Consider the following 20,094-nt stretch of genomic DNA (forward strand, 5'->3'; position numbering starts at 1 on the left):
CCACAGTGTTGGGATTACAGGCGTGAGCCAACGCGCCTGGCCTTGAGGGTATTACTCTTATAACACAGAAGAAAAACTCATAGGTCAGGAGATTTGAAATGATCACGAACAATCTAATTGTGTTTAATACACTCTTGTATATGATAAAACTAAAATTTTGAATCCCCAGTGGTCAACCTTTTTTGTTTTTGGTCTACTATTAAATGGGGTAGAAGATCCAGCTATTAAACAATTTTATAGGCTTTTGCGGTGGTTCACACCTGTAATCCCAGCACTTTGGGAGGCTGAAGTGGGCAGGTTGCCTGAGCTCAGGAGTTTGAGACCAGCCTTAGCAACACGGTGAAATTCTATCTCTACTAAAAAAAATCAAAAAAAAAAAAAAAATAGCTGGGCGTGGTGGCAGGTGCCTGTAGTCCCAGCTACTCGGGAGGCTGAGGCAGGAGAATCGCTTAAACCCAGGAGGTGGAGATTGCAGTGAGCTGAGACAGCACCACTGCACTCCAGCTTGGGTGAAAGAGCAAGACTCTGTTTCTGAAAAAAAAAAAAGTTTTTTTTTTTTAAGAATGTGGGTCATGGATAATGCTAGATGAATGATGGTATTATCATAGGTTCAGTCTTTCCTAGACATTTTGTCATTTGAATCTCACCATATCCATGTGACACAGTTAAGGCAGAGACCCTACCTCAAAATTGAAAGGTGAGAGGTAGAGAAGGCATGCACCAGGCCTCTGACTGAACTCATCAGAGCCCAGCAAGCCTGCCTGGCTCAGGCCCACTTCCCTCTTGGTCTGACCCCTCAGGGAAATCCCTTGCTGCTAGAAGTCAAACCCTCAACTTCACACGAAGCCACCAGGTGTAAAGCACACACCAGGTATAAGGCAGGATCAGGAGATACATGATCAAGAAGACATATAACCTCTGCCCTCAAGGAGTTTATCAGTTACCCCATAGATTCCAGAAAGTGGAAGGGTAGAATGGGGAAAAAGAGAGGAAGGTTTATTAGTAACTACAAGATAGAAGCTGGTATGTGCCTGAGAGAGACAAAAGCTGGTAGGGGCCTCTGATAAACAAGCATGTCCTACTTGGCCAATAGGGAGAAAAGAGGGACAGTTTTGCAACGCTTGAATTCTCTAAAATCTTCACAGACAGAGATTAAAGGTTTCCAAAATTTACTTATGATGTAGTAAATCGGCTTCATTTTAGATGAAAAGGGGCTCTACAAAAGATTAAACAGGATTATTAACTCAGAGGCTCTTCATAGCCCAATAACGTCTACTTGGTTGAATTCCTCTTTTCCCAACAAAAAGTCCGAAAATTCACACACCACACAGCAGCTGGTCCAAACCATTAGAACAGCTTAAGTCTTGCATTGATCTTTATTTTCCTTCTTGCAAGTATAGACACTGGGCCCTCGGATTTAAATAGCAGTAAATGCCTCATCTTTCAAAGAAATAGTTCTCTTGTGGAGGAGGCTACTGCTATTTTCCATCAATGCTCACGAACACTGATGTGGTAGAAAAGCCCCTTAGGGCACAACCCAGAACCGAAATGTTGATGAACACCCCCCACCGGTGGGCTAACTATGTTCAGTAACTGCAAAGTTTTAAGTATCATTTTTCTCCTTCAAGGGAGCTTTACTACTGTATTTTGTTAAAAATTAGAAATCTTCACACATATACAATACAATTAAGTCTCACAAGGTAACAAGTTTCCGAGTTTTGTATACACTGGTTGGTACCTCTTCATTTGAATAATAATTGCTGCCATTCATTTTGCAAGCATTCCTATACCTTGTATGCCTCAAAGGGCAGTTTGCAGCAATGGGGAAACTGCACGACTGATGAAAACCACACATGACATTTAAACTAAATTAAGAGGAAGACCGGTCAAGTTTGATATTTTCTGTCATGTGTCACCACCTCTTGGGAGAAATTTACCTCATCACTTTTCCTCTCCACATTTCATAGGAATGCTTTTTTAGAAACACAGTTTGCTTTTTTTAAAAAAAGAACTTAAGCATCACACAAGAAACAAATTCAAACCACACACACACACAAACCCTGTAACAGGAAGTGGAACAAGGAAACTAATGTTGCATAAACCCATCTCGTGCAATCGTGGAGATCAAATGCAGTTACCTCATGTGTACAGGCACTACTGGAAATAGACCCAAGGTGGGAGAACTCAAGCTAGCTCTAAACCAGGTGAGTTTATGAAAAGAGACAAAGGTCTATGTAACTAACACAAACTTAGTAGGTTTGTCTTTACTAATATAAAGAGAAGTTAATGAAAGAAGATTCAAAACATTGTGTTAATTGAAATGGCTACAGAAATATGGACTTATCAGAAGTCAATGCACAGGAAAGTGCTTACAGCATTATGCAAAGAGAAATGACATAGACTAAAAAAGAGGCAGTTTCGTAATGAAAGATACACTTATATTTTATTTTAAATCAAGTATTCAGGTTATTGTAATTTGAATTGTTAACTTAATATTATTGTATTTAATATTCATTTATTAAATTGTAATATTGTAACTTAATATTCATTTACTGCAGACAATGTAGAGAGAGGCAAAGGCTATTTTAAAAGGTAGGTTTATAAAACCTAAAGCAACTATATGAAGCTGTACTCCAAGACTGATCCAAGGAATCCTATTTACAGATGGAAATGAATTCAAACCACCACCATGCAAGAGAACTTCTAGCAAATCTACTCTTCACTCTAACCATGTTTCCCGGTAAATCATTACTACGAAGTCACTATTTATCAAAGAGTCATTCTGGGTGTGTAGAGGGTAGGAGAAAGGAGCATACAGCCAGATACAGCAAGTTAACTGTGTCCTTGGCTCTATGATAAGCCTTTGATACACACAAATCTCAGTCCACCTTCATCACATTCTTGTTAGGGAAATATTCTTCCCATTATACTGATGAAAAAACTGAGGCTCAGAGTATTTAAGATAACATGTTCATATGGTTAAAAAGTGGCAAGAGCCAAATAGCCAAGACAATCCTAAGCAAAAAGAACAAACCTGGAGGCATCACGCTACCCACTTCAAACTGTACTACGAAGTTTCAGTAACCAAAACAGCATGGTTCTGATAGAAAAGCAGACACACAGACCAACGGAACAGAATAGAAAACTGCACACCTACAACCATCTGATTTTTGACAAACCTGACAAAAACAAGCCGTGGGGAAATGATTCCCTATTTAACAAATGGTGCTGGGAGAACTGGCTAGCTATAAGCCGAAAATTGAAACTGGACCCCTTCCTTACACGTTATACAAAAATTAACTCAAGGTAGATTAAAGATTTAAATGTAAAACCCAAAACTATAAAAACCCTAGAAGAAAATCTAGGCAATACCATTCAGGACACAGGCATGGGCAAAGATTTCATGACAAAAATGCCAAAAGCAATTGCAACTAAGCAAAAATTGACAAATGAGATCTAATTAAACTAAAGAGCTTCTGCATAGCAAAATAATCTATCATCAGAGTGAACAGACAATCTACAGAATGGGAGAAAATTTTTGCAATCTATCCATGTGACAAAAGTCTAATATCCAGAGTTTACAAAGAACTTAAACATATTTACAAGAAAAAAACAAACAACCCCATTAAAAAGTGGGCAAAGGACATGAACAGGCACTTCTCAAATGTAAACATTCATGCAGCCAACAAACATGAAATGAAGCTCAACATCACTGATCATTAGAGAAATGCAATGAGATGCCATCTTACACCAGTCAGAATGGCAATCAATAAATAGTCCAGAAACAACAGATGCTGGTGAGGTTGTGGAGAAAAAGGAACACTTTTATGTTGCTGATGGGAGTGTAATTAGTTCAACCATTGTGGAAGATAGTGTGGTGATTCCTCAAAGATCTAGAGGCAGGAATACCATTAGACCCAGGAATCCCATTACTAAGTATATACCCAAAGGAATATAAGTCATTATATTATAAAGATATAAGCATGCATATGTTCATTGCAGCACTATTCACAACAGTAAAGACATTGAATCAACCCAAATGCCCATCAGTGATAGACTGGATAAAGAAAATGTGGTACATATATACCATGGAATACTATGCAGCCACAAAAAGGAACAAAATCGGCCTGGCATAGTGGCTGAGGCCTGTAATCCCAGCACTTTGGGAGGCCAAGGTGGGCGGATCATGAGGAGTTCGAGACCAGCCTGGCCAACATGGAGAAAACCCATCTCTACTAAAGACACAAAAAATTAGCTGGGCATGGTGGCACGCACCTGCAATCCCAGCTACTCAGGAGGATGAAGCAGAATCGCTTGAACCCAGGAGGTAGAGGCTGCAGTGAGCTGAGATCGCACTATTGCACTACAGTCTGGGGCAACAGGGCAAGACTCCATGTCAAAAAAACAAAACAAAACAAAAACACACAAAATCATGTCCTTTGCAAGACATGGATGGAGCTGGGAGCCATTATCCTCAGCAAACTAAAGCAGGAACAGAAAACCAAACACTGCATATTCTCACTAATAAGTGGGAGGTGAACAATGAAAACACAGGGACTAATTGGTAGGGGTCGGCGGGCAGGCGGGGAACAGCACACACTGGACCTGTGAGGTGCGGGGGAGGGAGAGCATCACGAAAAATTGCTAATGGATGCCAGGCTTAATACGTGGGCGATGGGTTGATCTGTGCAGCAAACCACCATGGCACACATTTACCTATGTAACAAACCTGCACATCCTGCACATGTACCCCAGAGCTTAAAAGTTAAAGGGAAAGAAAATGTGACAAGAAGGGGAACCTGAATCCAGGACTGACTTCAAAGCCTGTGCTCTAACTGTATACTATCTGCATGTGGTGTTGGTAGTGTTTGGGGAGCAGGGTGAGGGAATGGAGATTCACTTTTGCAAATTTGGAGTTTGAGGAAACTGTGGAGATACATATTCAAATGCAGGGGCTGGGAAATCTAGGATCCTATCCTGGTACTGACTCAAATGAGTCATCTGACCTTGGAAAAGCCAAGGTTTCTCTGTCAGACAGATGAACTCTGAGGTCTAAAATCTGAGGCAGACACTGAAGAACTTTAAGTCCCCTCTGTCCAGACAGGAAGCTACTCATAAAAGTATCCATGAAATAATGATGAAATCTAATGAGCATCCCTAATCGTAGAAATAAGACATTCTGAAACCAGGTCGGTAGAAGAGAATGGCCATTTAGCACTTGTTCCTGCCGTTCTGAGTCCAGGCCTTCCCAACAGTTCTCCCTTTTGATCCCTGTCACACTAAACATCTCTGACAGACACAGCGACGTACTGTACACAAACACACACTTAATTCTGCAATGAGTTTGATGAAAAAGCATTAATACAGAGTCAAAGCAAGTTGAGCAGTCTCCTAATCAGGTCTTCTTGTCTATAAATGGGAAACCACAGACCCTTAGGAGTTCAAAGTTAGAGATTAGATCCAAGTCTACATATGCAAAAAACCTCCTCCTAGCTATCTTTTCTCTCCCACAGCATAGGCCATTTCCCTCCGCGGGTTTAAGTCTCCCTAGCCTCCCTTCCACAAGTCAGAGACAACCAGTCTGACTTTTGTTTGAGTTATTTAATGACAACCCCATCAGCAGGACCACTATTACAAACTAATGGCAGTTAATATTGAATGTAATTTTACATACAGAGAACAAGTCCAAATAAGCACTACAAGAAAGTTCTCCATTTTCGATTTACACTTCAAATGATTAAAACGTATATAAGAAAAAGAAATCTTAAAAAGCTTTCGAGTTGGAAACAAATCCACCACCTGAAATTAATCAAGAAATTTATCAAAGAACCTCAAACCCTTTCAGAAATGTAAGAGAATTGAGTTAAATTATATATATTTGTACAGCTATTAAATTTTAATACTAAAAATCTCAACACGTTTTGATTACCAAAGTCGACATACCTATGGTACTCTAGAAACCAATGGTGATTTCTGCTGCCTGGAGGCTTATTCTCACTTTAAAGTGTGCCAGGGACATAGCATATTTCAGCATCCAAATTCATTTTAAGAATATAGCAATGAAACTCTTCAGAACTTCAGGGGGCTGTTTTGTCTCAAAGTTGGTATATTGTGTAAGGAAAGAATGTTTTTTTTTGAAACGGAGTCTCACTCTGTCGCCAGGCTGGAGAATAATGGCGCCATCTCAGCTCACTGCAACCTTCGCCTCCCAAGTAAGCGATTCTCCTGTCTCAGCCTCCCGAGTAGCTGGGATTACGCGCGCCCACTGCCACGCCGGCTAATTTTTTGTATTTTTAGTAGAGATGGGGCTTCACCGTGTTGCCCAGGCTGCTCTCGAACTCCTGAGCTCAGGCAATCCACCCGCCTCAGCCTTCCAAAGTGCTAGGATTACAGGCGTGAGTCACCGTGCCTGGCCAAGAATGCATTTTTAAAACTGGATATGGCCGGGCGCGGTGGCTCATGCCTGTAATCCCAGCACTTTGGGAGGCCGAGATGGGCGGATCACGAGGTCAGGAGATCGAGACCATCCTGGCTAACACGGTGAAACCCCGTCTCTACTAAAAATATTAGCCGGGTGTGGTGGCAGGTGCCTGTAGTCCCAGCTATTCGGGAGGCTGAGGCAGGAGAATGACATGAACCCGGGAGGCGGAGCTGGCAGTGAGCCAAGATTACGCCACTGCACTCTGGCCTGGGTGGCCTGGGTGACAACGAGACTGTCTTTAAAAAAAACAAAAAACAAAAAACAAACAAAGAAAAACACTGGATATAACTAAATATTTCAACAAAACCAAGGCAAATTAGCTTCATGTCCTGATTTCTAATAAAGGAGATAGAGAGGTATGCAGAAACACTTCATTTAAGCATCTACAACTAATATGACTGCTTGGATAAAACTTGGTTCATGGTTCCCTTAGATTTTCGTAGTATTTGCTCCCCATGCTACTCATTTGTCATATATATTACCCGACTAGATTGTAAGTTTTTCAGTGTCTTGAGGAGCCCCTTGGGATGACGCCTCACCTAGCTGACAGGTGCTTAACTGATGACAGAGATATGATGGAACTCTTTTCATAATCTAGTGGTAAACACATATTGGCAATATCCCTTTTCCTTCAAATCAGGGATCCACAAGCTTTAAGCATTTCAAACACCTGTACAGTAACCACCTTGCTCAGGTGAATATGGTTTCAAGCTATAAAGCAAGACAAATGAATCGAAACATAATTTGGAGGGAAATGACCTATCAGTAAAAAACATAGAAATGGCAAGTTGATTTAAGAGTGAGACTTTCATTAACAACTGTTAAACATTAGGCCTTAAAAAAAACCAAGTTATTGAAGATGGGCTGTAAAATGTAAAAATAAATACACAATGTTTGTATTCCTGGTTGAGCGAGACAATGCTTTTCATCGTACTTCTTTTCAAGAAAAAAAGGAGTAATTTAGCCCAAGTCCAATAGAGGTAAGGTGGATGTGTATTTGATTTAAAAATTATATTCATTAAGATAATTCAGCCTAAGTCCCATAGAGGAAACTTGGAAGTTGTATTTGATTTAAAAATTATATTCATTAAGATTTAAAAGACAAAATTAAAGCCAGAAGCATCCAGGAAGTTGATGGATACTAATGCAGCCAAAAGCCAACTTAATGGAAAACTGTAGTTTACGGTAAATGTAAATATAAATAACTCAGACTCTGATATCGTTTGGCTGTGTCCCCACCCAAAGGTCATCTTGAATTATAGCTCCCGTAATTCCCATGTGTTGTGGGAGGGAGCTGGGGGGAGATCATTGAACCGTGGGGGTGGTCTCCCCCATACTGTTCTTGGGGTAGTGAATAAGTCTCACGAGAGTTGACGGTTTTATAAAGGGTTTCCCCTTTTGCTCGGCTCTCACTCTCTCTTGCCTGCCACCACATAAGGTGTTTCTCTCCTCCTCTCATTCTCTCTCACCTTCCCCCATGATTGTGAGTCCTCCCCAGCCACATGGAACTGGAAATCCCTTAAACCTCTTTTTCTTTATAAATTACCCAGTCTCGGGTATGTCTTTATCAGCAGTGTGAAAATGGGCTAATACAGACCCCATGCCATAAGACTACAGGAATGCCTCACAGGCAGGACATACACAATACATATTTGTTGAATTAATGAATAGATTAATATATTCAGATTTGTTATGCTACCATTTCTTTCTTTCTTTTTTAATTAAACCAAGCTGCTAACCCTTATAAGTTTTTCTAAAGAAATATCTTCTAAAGAGAAGAAAGATGACTGGCAGTAAAAAACACTTATAATTTTACAACTATAATCCCTACTGTATGCATCATGAAAATGATAATACTTGGATGACTCCAGTGAATCCGATGGTATTTTATCTTATAATTTAAAATTATAGACCATATAGAGTATCTTAATAGCATATGGCCAAGTTTGTGTGATCATCTGAGGAGAATAATTTGGTTTCATTAAAAAATGCAAATTTAACAGTAGTGCATTAACTCATGCCAACCCCCGACTCTCAAGACCATCACCAGGGACCTCCCACATGAAATCAATATGCATCCATCTATTTAACTTTTATCACTGGCTCACTAAGTAAATATCACACTATAGACCACTTAAGTTTTCATTATTCAGGCAAATAGCAAGCGTCAAAAGCAGGCTGGTAGTGTCAAGTTGTTAACAAATCAATCGATAACTATTCCCTGTTTGAGTCTACCAAATGAGGGTAAAGATGTGCAACATCTGGAGAGCAAACTGTTGACCTGCTGCCAAGGTGCAGTCTGTTTACAGCGTGGCATTCCATATTTATGCAGACTCTAAGAAAACCACTCAAGGAAACCTTAGTTGTATCATGCCTTTTCAGGCAGGTTTAATGCTTTTAATGAGCATTAAAACAGATCAGCCCACTGATACTATCCTTTAGACATCAAAAGTACTGAGATCCCCAAGGACCGTCCGGGAGATGCCAATTTTTTTGCTCCCCACAAGGTCTAAGACTGAGGCAGAACTGGAAACTATGTGACTGCATGACATGAGGGGGAGCAAATGGTTCAATCTTCAAAGCTTCATTTTAAGATTATTAAAGGAAGATTTTTAGCTTTTTATTGGGACCACATGTATTTATAGACAGCTAACCCTCCTTCCTCCATGAGAGGCCAAGAATGGCTCCAGTTTTTGCAAAGAATTCACATTTTTTTCCAAGTGTGAGTCCCATTTAACATCACATTCATGTGCCAAGTGCCTGAGAATATCATCTTTTGCACATTAATTTCAGGATGATGGCTACTCCTGTCTGTCTTAGGTTACAGAAAGCCAATACATGGTACTATATCTGAAGTCACTTACCTCCCTTGTCAGCTAAAAGACAGCGTAAATGAAATGAAGAAAAGGAAGTTCAGTCATTAGAATAAAGTTAAGCCTCACGACTGCTTCCTCAATTTATACGTGATAAAAACCAGAATGAAGCAACAGAGTGTAAAAAGTGTTGTCCATCTTTCTCTCTAATCATTCCAAAATCCAAGAGCAAGAGACCTGACTCAAAGCCATATAAACAAAGCTATTGATAATAAATAGCTATTAATTATAAACAAGGCAAAAAATAACAGCTATTAGTTATAATTATGAGAATGGAAGGCAATCTCAGGTCATGGCAGATCAAACATTCACCATTGGCAAGAGGAAAAAAAAGACCCTCTCTTGCTCCTTACTCATATCTGTGACTTGATCTATGGAAATAACATGACTATTTGTCGTCAAACACAGAGGCTAACATTGGCGTGCACACACACATCCCTGCTGGAAGCAAGTCGTGCTGGGTTTTAAATGAACCTGCACTGCATTTATTTACCCTGCTGTCTTATTTCCTGAGTAGAAGGTTTAATTAATGCTTCACCCAGAAATAATCCACGGAAGAAATAGCTTCATTGGGAGTAAAAGTCATAACAATAGCTTTCTTACTGCATTTTCTTTCTCTTCAATGGAAATCTCACCCTCCTCCTTTCTGTCCCAGTGATGAATGTGGAGTCAATAAAATAAACTACAAAGAACAAGACAAAAGTTGGAAAACATCCTTTCATAACCTCTTTTTCTTTATCTAAGATGCTCACTGTACACCATAACTCCAGAGCACAAATTAAAGCAGGCCCTTGTCACCCTAGCCAACTGGGCTGTGATGCCACATCCATTACATTCTTCTTTTTATCATGTAACAGCCAGGATGCTAGAAACAAGTTGCAACATGTGTGGTCTGCCCCACCCCCAGCACCCTGGCAGAAACCGCACCCCACTTCCCACAGCCCATGTTCTTCCCCAGACCTTACCCTGCCCAAGAGGTTGTCCTGAAGTAACGTCTGCTGCAGCACTGGGGCCACCTCCTCCAAGCTCAACATGTGGCAAAGGTCGGTGAGTTCTTCCTGCCCCAGGGACCCTGTGCCCGTCGTGTCAAAACTGTCAAACAGCTCCTTGAGTCGGGCCTCATGCTGGTCCTGCTCCACCTCATCCATCCCATAGCCCACAGCGCTCACCTGTGTAGGACAGAGACAAGGACAGGTTGTGGCAGCCTCTCCAGTCCTACTGTGGTCACCCCCTGGCACATTCCCCTTCTCTGTACCCCACCAGTCCCTAGGGAATGCTCGGGAACACCCAGTTTCTGATGCACCCCACAGCAAGACCTCTGGTCTCTGCAGGACCAGCCCTAGCCAGTGACACTCCCGCATGCACTCACACCAGGGCCACATACACAAGGTTAGATCGCACTGGGAGCAACATTACCAGAATGATGGGGTCATGCACGGTAGGAGACACCCTTCTCTCTTGCCTGGTTCTCAGGCGGACAGCCAGACTGCCAAACTCAAGGCTGAAGGTAGTTCTCTCCCAGCTCTTCTAGCCCAGGATTTTAAGAAGGTGAAAAGCCACTTAGACCACAAGACTATTCAAGTGAACTAATTGTTAGCAACAGCAGACTGTATGGTCAGAACTTCCATGCTAGCTGGCAAGCTTTAGATAACCTGCCCCAATGTTGCAATTGATCAGCGTGACCAAGCTGATTTGTTCTACTTCATTCAGCGTAGATGGCCCCCATCATAGCTAGACTGGAGGGCTGCAGCAAGAGGCACTAGATCAACACGACGTATGCTACAAAACCACCTCCCTGTTTACATGAAACCAAATGCCTTTTACACGAGTTCCTCAGAAAGCAACTCAATTAACTTCACTGGTGCAATTACATGAGGTGTGACGGGAAGAATATTCCCTGAAGCTTGCTTTAGTCCCAGCAAGTTTTAGGTAATGCTTAGTTGCCTAGAAAAAAGGGAAGACACTATTTCAACCTTTCAGACAGTGAGGTTTAAAGGAGCCACAGACTGGTTTATATGAATCATACAGCATCTCAGGGAACCTCCACTCACTAGAGCATCTCACCTCTTTATGCCTGATTAACCTGTCTTCCGTCTCTCTCACCTACCCATACTCCAGGCTGTCCACTTTGCCACCTTCCTTAGGATCAGTAAAAAATTGGAGACATCAAAAACTGAGTCATTTTTGTTAAAAATATACATCATAAAATTCCAAGGAGCTCGTATTTTACAAATGAAATCTTTTTTTTTTCTTTGCGTGACAATTCATTTTTAATGTGCTGGATTTTCCGATGAAAGCCTGAAACCTGCACATCTGAAGGTGCCTTCACCATGACGCAATGGATGCCAAACACAACATACACCCTTGGGACGGTGACCTCAGCCATCTGCAATAAGGCTCTCCGAACCAGTCCCTTGACTATAAAAAAGCAGCAGCTTTCACTAACCAAGCGTCTCTAATCCAAGTTAACTTAGAGAAAACTAACTTAGAGGTGATCATCCGTACAGCAGATCATTACAACACGAAAAACGTAAGCTAAGATGTTGAACACAGCCAGAACTGAAAATAAAAGAGCTTTCTAAAACAAATCAGCATTGCTCTAGGTTGTATTTGCTTTCTTTCCATAGATAGCTGTTCAAAACTTGACAAGCTAGAACAGAGCCATGATCTTGCCAGGGATTTCAGCAGAACTGGGTGGACACAGAAGATAAATGTGAACAGCTCTGCCACACAGCTCAGTTTTTACTGGGGCCACTCATTAAAGTAAAGCAACATGGCACAATTTTGGTCCAGGTTCCTGGTCTTGGACAGGTCTCTTCTAATTATCAGTTTTTCTGTTACTAAGGTGCTGCAAGCTCTGGCTGTCTTCCCAGGATTGGTCTGCTGGGTTAACTAATCACTATGTAAATGTTTTCAAAATAAGTTGAGAGTGTTATATAAACATCAAAGCCTCAGAAAAGAAATACCAAGTTGTTATGCAAAGCCACAGGAGTTAAGAATTTAGACAAGGCCAACACTTGGCTAACGAGATTCACTTAGAGTTCACCAGTTAATTGTCAACTAAGATCTGCTAAGAATCCCCAAGGTGCTCCGGGATTTTCAGTGTTGGTAGCTCTCAGTCTCATTCTGAGTTTTACAGTCCCCTGGGCTGTTATCTGACCAATTTCATAAAAGCAAGACTCTTCTTTTGCTTGATTTTGCATATATGTTTAAAAACTCAAAAGTGAAAGAATTCTAACACTTCCCTTTTTAAAAATTACTTTTAAGGGGCAGGGAATTGTCCAATGAAAGAGAGGAATAAAACACTGATGTACTGAGAAGTCCTGATCTTATCCACGGTGTCGAATTTGACATACTATTATGACCGACTCTTTGGGAGGTCATTGGATTTTCACTAAATCAAACCTCTTTAATTTTATGGCAGCTTTCTTTTCTTTATCTCTTCATTTCATCTCCTTCCTTCTCAAAACACTGTGCTTGACTGAAGGGGAGAAAAGCACCACTCCTGTGGAACAAATGCTCACGCTGAAACATCCAGGAGATGTTACTCATGGTGAAAAGTTGTCAGTGGTACAGAAGGCATTTTTACTGGTTGATATTATTTCCCAAATGTTCATCAGTAATTTCATGTGCAAGAATTTTTTTTTCTCCCCACTTGGCAGAAAGTTCTTTAACGATAAGCTCCACGTTCCTATTTCTTTTACATCTTCCCCCAAATGCATAGTAGAGTCAGTCTGTTCTTCATGCCAGGGATTCAGCAAATATCATGGATTGACTTCCTGTATGGATCACTCCTTGAGAGGAATCGTACCCTTAATAAGGTCTACAGAAGTGGGCATATGAAAATTTTGGAATGTCTATTTCTTCCACCAACACACCTCCACTTCCTCCACCCTATCCTTTCTCAAAGGCATTTTCAGCCTTAGACATAAGCAAAAAGTAGAAAGCCAACACCAACTGCCAATCTGTACCGTGCAGCGCTGTCTGAAGTTTAATTCCATAGGCTAGTAATTAAGTAAATGGATTCACAAACTTTGGCTGCATTGTCTTGCTATGGGATGGAACTTTGGAGGAGAATCTATACTAAAACCTTTCTCAGGTCCCCTTGATTACAGCATGAAAATAACAATGTGCATCTGGAAGGTTTGTTCTGAGAGTTAAATGTGGCAAGCAAGCGAGAGTGGCTAATCCCAGAGGAAGCTGATACAAGAGGGAATTTAAGATAATCAAGAGAATATCTGCGGCTACAAAGGAGTGGTAAACTGAAGAGGAGGTAACAAGTGAATCATCTACAGATCTACCTCCAAAGAAGCAAAGCAGGAGATGTGAAATGCTGTAGAACAGACTGAGAATGGGCAGGGAGTGTACTATGTACATAAACATCATTATATTACTAAATGATAATGGCAGCAGGTAATGTTCAGAGCTTCCTCTATCTTTAAAAGCAGGTTATTGATAAATTTAACATCAAATAAAAGCAGAAAGCTGAACTGTAATTGGGAATTACTTCTGAACATTTACTATGAGTCTGGCCTAAACTAAGTACTTTATGTATATTATCTCATTTAATCCTCCCAATTCTTAGAAGTAGATATTCTCATTTTCCCCTGCAAGATGTAGAAATTGAGGCTTGACAAAATTAAGCAACTGTCCAAGGATACAGCACTAATCTCCCTGAACAAAATGGAGGTGGAGCCAAGATTTGAACTCTAGTGCTATGCTCAATTATATTATCCCTCAATCCTACACATGCACATAGAACACATGAATGAGACCTCTGAAATGATGCCATTGGCAAACCACTTATCTCCACCTTTATGTGTCAGCCAGTTGAAGAGTACTAAGCAGCAGAAATCCCCACAGAACACTCCATGGCCACAAACTTTTCCAAATTGGAATTGAGAAGCAGAGTTCCTTCCTCCCCACCTCCCTTGATCCATTTATTGAATAATTATAGCCTACAAGGCACCAGGGATATACAAATAGAATACACATCCCCTTTTTTTCTAAAGCAGCTTTGGGATTTAGAGCAAGAAAGAAATAAATTCTTATATAAAAATGATCATGAAGCATCCCATATCTTCAATAATGGGCATTGTCCAGGAATTGATAATTTGTAAATGACTTCCCCTAAATAAATACTTAAGTATGTATAATCTGTGCAATCCAATGCTTTTCAGAGTCAAACCCTAACTGGTACCCACCAGAGGCAGGAATCTTACTCAGAGATTAAGAAAGTTACATTTTGAGTGAGAAATTCTCCAAATTGCAAAGAAGAGCTCCAGTGTTATGAAGCCTGCCATAATAAACCTGGGCCTCTCCTCACCATCTACCTTTCCAATCAAATTGTTAGAAGGCTTTATGACTCTTTTGGAATGAAAGAACCAGTATGGGCAATATTTTGGAGTTCTAACTGGGGATGGTTAAATACGAAGCAGATGCACAGAACCATTAATCAAAACATTTACCACTCAATAACCACCCATCATGACAATTATTCTGAGCATTTTCCTTCCAAATAACTCAAAATAAGGCTGCCAAAATGCTGCCGACTCTGACAGTAGTGTTCATTACCCCAGCTGATGAAATCACAGTGGCAAATAGGACTGCAAACGAAATAGGTGGAGGTGTGACCAGAATCATGAGTGGATATGTGGATTTATGAACTTTTCAGTGTTCAACCAAGGGACAGAAAGGAGCTTGTAAGAATGACACCCCAGCTAAAGGGGATGTCTGTTCTGGGCCAGAGGAAGTAAAAAGGGGACAAAGTCTTGCAAGTGAAAACCAAATAATAAATATGCACAATGCCAGAGTCCCTAGCCCAGGCCTTTTATTTCCCCTCCAGATGGTTCAGCAGCTGAAGAGCTCTGCGGAATGTCTGCATGTCCCCTCGGCTCAGCTGCTTTCCTTGAGAGGGCATCATAATAGATGCTTTTGGACCTGTATGCAGACATAGCTGTTGGGGGTCCACAGACCAGGCAGTGACAACCAGTGACTCATTTACTTACTCTACAGCTGATGTGATGAACACCGACAAACCCCACTTGGGCAAAGCTCTCCATTTATGCCTTTAGCTTTCACCATTTGGCAACTTGGAGCCTAATAACACCAATGATGAAATTAAAGTGTTTCTTTTTCTTCTCTCTTTTCCGCACATACTTTAATTGGCTGCAAAGATTTTCAGGCTCACCATATTGGACTAATTTCAGTATAAAGGAAAGAGTGACAAGGATAAATTCAAGGATAAATTCAAAGCTCAATAGAAAAAGCAGTTGCAGCCATTTACAAGTTTATATAGGAGAATACTTCTGCCAAAAACTAGTGCTGCTTAGCAGCAAACTGATTACTGTCAGAATGCCTCCACTCTGCTCAGACAGTGTCTTACTCCTAACTGGATACCAAAAGCACAACAATATCGCTCTGAATGAAATCATGGTATAAAAATATAACACAAAAGCTTAAATGCACAGGAAAAAAAGTCACATTAAATAAATTTGAAAAAATGCCCAGGAGCGGTGGCTCACGCCTGTAATCCCAGTAATTTGGGAGGCTCAGGCGGATGGATCACAAGGTCAGGAGATCAGGGCCATCCTGCCTAACATGGTGAAATCCCATCTCTACTAAAAATACAAAAAAAAATAGCCAGGTGCAGTGGCACGTGCCTGTAATTCCAGCTACTCAAGAGGCTGAGGCGCAAGAGTCGCTTGAACCCAGGAGGCGGAGGTTACCATGAGCTGAAATCCCACCATTGCACTCCAGCCCAGGAGACAGTGAGAGACTCCATGTCAAAAAAAAAAAGAAAAAGAAAAGAAAAAGAAAAATAACAACCTTTGTCAACTACACTATAATATTTAACTAAGGGAATCCTACTAGCATTTATTCAAAAATGTAAGCAAGCTTTATTATTTTGCTATTCTGAAGGATGTAATAAACCCATGCTTTTGTTCAAGCTAATAACTGGTAGATTACCCCATCAAATAACTCAGGTTAGCTGCAGGGAGAAAAAGAAAAAAAAGAAAAAAACCAATAGCCTCGCACAATGTGCATTCAATAACCTGTAATCAACTACTAAGTAAATTACGGAAGCAGAAAACAGAGCTTTGTTACTTTAAAAAAAAGAGTTTGTTACTTTAAAAAAAAAAAAAAAAAAAAAAAAGGAGAAAGCTTGTAACAACTTCCACTTCTGGAGCCACATTGACTCCAGTTAATTTAGGATGCCTGAGGCTATGAGTATGGTACCCTGAGGTGTAAGTGAAGGTGATCTCTTCTCACATCTATGAACAATATTTTCCCAACTTTGTTTTTAAAGTGAGCATTAGGGTATAGATAGATGCTCTGTAATTTTTCCATCCAAAAGCTTGAATAAATGGTTAATTGCTGACTTAAATTGCAATAAAGAAGTGTCCTAATTTCAAACAAGGATGCTCACTTTCAGAATCTCATAATCTTTTCAAAAATCTGTTTTATTCATAAATAGGATAAAAATCTTCTTGCAAGCTTCACTAAGTCTCTCCATAAGCCCCTGCCCAACAGATGCAAGTTCAATAGCCAGAATTCAACCCAGATAATTTATTGGCTTACAAATGAATTGGCATCTATAAAAATAAGCTTTCTAAAAAGGATTTACGCTGTTTAAATCCTTCAGAAATGCTCTAAGCTTACCCACCCTTTATCAATGTAAGACTGATAAAATGTATTTTCATTATCATCATAAAATGGAAGCATCAAGATTGTTGAAATGTTAGTTTAGAAAGTCATTTGCAGTGACATTTAAAACAATTTATTTAAACATTTGACTCATGATAAGAATACTGCCTATTAAATTAAGATTGGCTGTTCAGAATTCACTGGAGCCCTATTCTCCCCCTCTGTGACAGTTAACATCTTTTGATAGTAAGGGTCATTACACATCTAAAATTAAAAAGAAATAAGAAAAAAGAACGCCACGCCGTTCTGAGCAAGTGCCTATTAAAATGACTGATCCTCGACATTTTAATGCAAAGACTGTGAGTATGATGGCTTCCTCTCTGTTGCCCCCTGTGAAGCCTTTCCCTGTATTGGCAATAACTTTGCCCATGTCCAACCCTGTGGAACATTCATATGACCTACCTTTTCCCCACTCTGCAGAATGCTTCCCTCTGAAGAATCACCAGAGAACAGGGAAAATAAACAAATCTGCAAACAAATTCCCAGGCAGTCCACATCACCTCCCAAAGGACACTGACAACAGCTGAAGAGACCACAACACACAAACTCGTTTTTCAGCCAGCCTGTAATGTTCCTCCTTACACACACTCTGGAAATCCTCACAGCTCCCTTCAACTCCAGAGCAGGAGCCACCAATATTCCAGGTCAGCCACCTGTATAATATGCTCACCACGAGAGAAGACTCAAGGTAAAATTAAACTGACAGAAAAAAGCAATGTTCCTTGTTAGATCATCAAGCCTCTGGAAGCATGCAAACATATGCGTACGTTACGGTGTTTAAGGCGACCCAACTGAGAAACGTCGTGATTCCAGGGGCTTCCCTCATGTATCAGGATGGACTTTATCAGGATTCTCATCCTACAAAGCTACCACGTCAGTCACAAAAGACAACTACGCAATCTGTTTCGATGTAATAAATTCAGGAGTTGAGCTGTATGGCAAGCCCATCTTAGAAGTCCTCAACGCCAGGAGAGGATCTGTCCTAGTTAGGTGCAAAAAGCAGATCTCATAATATCCAAGTTGTCTGGAAACATGATACATGGCAGGGTAGTCTTTCCAGCTCCCATTTTGTTGGTGCCTTCACCTCGGGTTGTCAGGGCTGGGGTTAGGGAAAATGCCTCTTTCCGTCTCTATCTCTTAACTTCGCAGCGAGAGCTGTAAGCAGTGACTGTTCTCATCACCTAGTGTCCTTCTGTCAGGGGCCGCTTCGGTAGCTACAGAAGCCTAGCCGCTGGAAGCTTCCTTCCCGGACACTCCACACCTCCAGGCCACACCTTTTAGGCAATAACCAAATGTCATTTTGTTCTTTCCCCTTCTCCTAGGCATTACACCGGGAAACTGTTTACGCGCATCGACCCCACACACCTTCCAAAATCTCCACTTTCCGGGCTCCAAGCAGCTCTCTGCTACTCAGACAACCCAGGCTAACACCTCGGGTTTCCCCACGCAGCTTCCTCTTCAGCTTCTCAATCACAAGACTGTGCGGGCGGCACATGCCAACGGAACCACCACCCCTTCTGCTCCCTCGGGGACTCAAGTCGCTCTCGGACCGCGCACAGAAGCGGCTTTCAGTTCCGGGCAGGCGGCCGGGGCTTCGGGGGTACTGGGGTGCCCAAACCCAGGGGTGCCGCCGGACGGGGAAGCGGAGGTGCGGCCGCAGGACGGGCGCGCCTCCCAAGTCCCTAGCCACCTGCGATGCGTCCTCAACTCGCCTGCCCATCGCCACCACCAGAAACCTCAGACACCCCATTGTGTGGACAGGCAGCGCGCTCCCCCCGGCCCCGCCGCCCTCGCCTACCTTCTGTCGGTCTCTCCGGAGCGCCAGCACAGCCGGCCGCCCGCCTCCAGCGCTCTGCAAAGCGAAGGAGGACGCTTTGTTAGGGCTGGAGAAGCGGGACAATACTTCGCAGCCGGCGCCGCGATTCCGGGCGGGTGTCCTTCAAAAGGACGCGAATGGGGACCCGCGCGAGCGTCATTTCCATATGTAAGGGGCCAGCGCTTACAAAAGCGCTGCTCTCGGGGGCCGCGGGCTGCAGCGCGCATCCTCCCCACCCCCGCCGGCCCGCCCCCCGCCCGCGCCTCCGGGACCGGCCCCTCCTCCCGCCTCCGAAGCCGCCCCGTCCCCGCCTCGTCCTCCCGCCCGGCCGCCGCTTCCTCCCGGCCCGCAGGGATTGCGCTCGCCCAGGCCCCGGACCCCAAATGGGAAGCCCCCGCGTGATCTGGTGCCCAGTTCGCTCCGGGCGCTCAGGGCCTCGCCGACGGCGCGGGGGCAGCGCGAGGCCTCCGTGCACCCCCAGACCGTGGGTCCGGGTCCCCGGGGTTGCGCCACTTACTGCTTCCCGGTGCTCAGGCGCCCGGCGCCGCCGCGGGAACCATGGCCGCTGGCGCACTCCGGGCTTGGCGGCGGCGGCGGCGGGACGGCCGCGCCCAGCGCGCTCGGCTGCCGGCTCGGCCGCGGCCACCCGGAGCTCTGGACGCTGGGGAGGAAGGGCCCGGCCCGCGCGGGGAGGAGGAGTCAGGGCGACGCCGGCACCGGCGCTGCTCCTCCTCTGCGGCCCGCGCGGCTCCGGCAGCTGAGGGAGGAGCAGGCGGCGCCGCCTGGGCCCTAGCGGACGCGCCCTCCCTCTCCGAGTGCCCGCCTCCGAGATCTGAAGTTAGAAACGCCGGGGCTCCTGGTGCGGGTGGAGGAGGCTGGCGCCCCGAGGTCGCCGCCGAGCTGGGGCTGGCGCTGCCACCCTCGCCTCCTGCCTGTCCGCCTCCCTTTCTTTCCCAACACGCCTGCACTCACCCGCACCGCTGACACTCGGGCAGCAACGTCTCCGCGCAGAGGAAGGGCCCCCGCCTTCAGCCAGCGGGATTTTAAGGGGGGGATCCCTGTGCCTCTTTTGCTCTCGGGCGGCCCTGGATTTCCCAGCCTTCGGGTGTCCACTGGCCGTCAACATTGGAAAGGGTGTTCAGGAGGCGGAAGGGCTCTAGAAGTGACTCGGTGTCCTGTAGAGCGAGCGCGACCCTCCTGCCGGGTCTACACTGGCT

The 20,094-nt window shown here is 43.3% G+C and overlaps 1 protein-coding gene across 13 annotated transcripts in view; it reads right to left on the reverse strand.

The window, feature by feature from the left end:
* Positions 1-19,602, reverse strand: part of NIN (ninein) — a 110,084-nt gene extending 90,482 nt beyond the window's left edge. For 8 of the 13 annotated variants that reach the window (XM_037983959.2, XM_073010979.1, XM_073010987.1 and 5 more), the window contains exons 1-3: positions 19,395-19,443; positions 18,860-18,913; positions 10,320-10,523 (exon numbers count right to left, since the gene is read on the reverse strand). In XM_037983959.2, the coding sequence (XP_037839887.2) occupies positions 10,320-10,502 (183 nt within the window). In that variant the 5' untranslated portion in view covers positions 10,503-10,523; positions 18,860-18,913; positions 19,395-19,443. Of the gene's footprint in view, positions 1-10,319; positions 10,524-18,859; positions 18,914-19,394 lie in introns of all 13 variants that reach the window. The other 5 variants (XM_037983954.2, XM_037983964.2, XM_037983960.2 and 2 more) reach the window with 3 other exon arrangements.
* Positions 19,603-20,094: the final 492 nt, after the last annotated feature.

The sequence above is a fragment of the Chlorocebus sabaeus genome, chromosome 24, assembly GCF_047675955.1.
Source record: "Chlorocebus sabaeus isolate Y175 chromosome 24, mChlSab1.0.hap1, whole genome shotgun sequence".
Lineage (NCBI taxonomy): Eukaryota > Metazoa > Chordata > Mammalia > Primates > Cercopithecidae > Chlorocebus > Chlorocebus sabaeus.